This window comes from Porites lutea, chromosome 7, assembly GCF_958299795.1.
Source record: "Porites lutea chromosome 7, jaPorLute2.1, whole genome shotgun sequence".
NCBI classification, from domain to species: Eukaryota; Metazoa; Cnidaria; class Anthozoa; order Scleractinia; family Poritidae; genus Porites; species Porites lutea.
In genome coordinates, this window is record NC_133207.1 from 23,216,424 (window position 1) to 23,217,978 (window position 1,555).

The window sequence follows — 1,555 nt, forward strand, 5'->3', positions numbered from 1 at the left end:
CCACTGTTTCAATTCTGTCAAAAGGTCGGTTGGCGGATAATGCCGGAACATTAACAAACTCACTTATTAAAGGCCTCAGAGGACAGCTGTGCTGTTGCTTCGCAGGGGGCTTGCAATTGTCAATAAAAGTTCTGCCACTCAAACAGCATACGCAATTTATAAATACAGAGCAATAATTCAAAGTTACTTGACTGCATGTGTACGACTCTGTAGATACGTCGCAAAACTCAGCATGAACTCAACGGCGAACGGATCCAGCGGATCTTGGAGCTGCTTCAATTTCACTGAGTGGAAAATCGGAGGAACCGTTACCTACTGTCTTATCTTTATCGTTTCACTGGTCGCAAATTCTCTCATTGTTGCGATCGTTTATAAAACGCCGAACTTAAGAAAACCGATAAATTTTTTCATCGCAAACATGGCCTCATCTGATTTGCTGGTTCCAATATTCATGATACCTTGGTACCTGTCACACTTGCACACCAACTCGTTTCTTATCGGTGGTCAGCTTGGTCAGGCCTTGTGTAAGCTTGTCCCTTTCTTTGGTAACGTTTCCATTGTCGTTTCGATTCAGAATCTGATTCTGATAGCAGTAGATCGCTTTGGAGCCGTGGTATTTCCACTCCGTTCTCCACTCATCAGATCCAAGCTGTGTCCCTTCTTCATTCTCTCCACATGGATAGTTGCCGTAGCTTTCAATTCGCCATACTTGTTCACTCTCGAGCTCGTTGAATACCCAGAGGGAACCAGGTGTGTTCTGGAATGGAAGAAAGCATTCGGAGAGTCATCATCCTTTGTCAGTTACCAACTAGCTTACTACATTCTGTTTACATACATCCCTGTGCCGTTGCTAGTCATTCTTTACTCCATCATTGTTATCAAGCTCAAGACACAGGTACACCCAGGTGAACAGTCCGCCAACAGTCAACAACACCGGGACAGAATAAACAGAAACGTGCTTCAAATGTCCATTGCTATCGTAACAGTGTTTGTGCTTTGCTGGTTACCTTTCTCTATCAACCTTTTAATCATATGGTATCAGGACACTTTCACGCACTTATCGTGTAGTTTCTGGATATACTTTGAAGTCATAATTTATATGGCTAACGCGTACTGTGCTATCAACCCGGTTATCTGTTTCATGTTTAGCAGTAATTACCGAAAAGCTCTTAAAAGACTCATAAAATGTTATTTTGTACAAGCGTAGGTCGCAAAAAAATGTGGTTTTGGTTGAAGAGTTAAGAGTGCGAGGTTCGTGGAACACTCGCGAATAAATGTATCATGACTATCAATGTATTTTTAGTAGTAATTATAGAAAAGGTCTTAGAAGACTCATGAAATGTTCTCTTGTACAGGCGTAAGTCACAAAAATGTGCTTTTGACTGAATATGTTAAGATTTAAAGGTACATGGAACACTCGCGACTGCCGTTGGCGTACTTAACTGAGGATTAAGTCTAGCATGACTGCGAAATATGACAGCATAGGCCACGTATTGTTAAAGGTTGGGCGGTAAATAAAACTCAGGGATGGATTATTAGAAACGTTATTGGGGGC

At 41.7% G+C, this 1,555-nt stretch overlaps 1 protein-coding gene across 1 annotated transcript; it reads left to right on the forward strand.

The window, feature by feature from the left end:
* The first annotated feature begins 232 nt into the window (after positions 1-232).
* LOC140944637 (RYamide receptor-like) lies at positions 233-1,207 on the forward strand. Its single transcript, XM_073393756.1, has one exon. The coding sequence runs from the start codon at positions 233-235 to the stop codon at positions 1,205-1,207; it is 975 nt and encodes a 324-aa protein (XP_073249857.1).
* Positions 1,208-1,555: the final 348 nt, after the last annotated feature.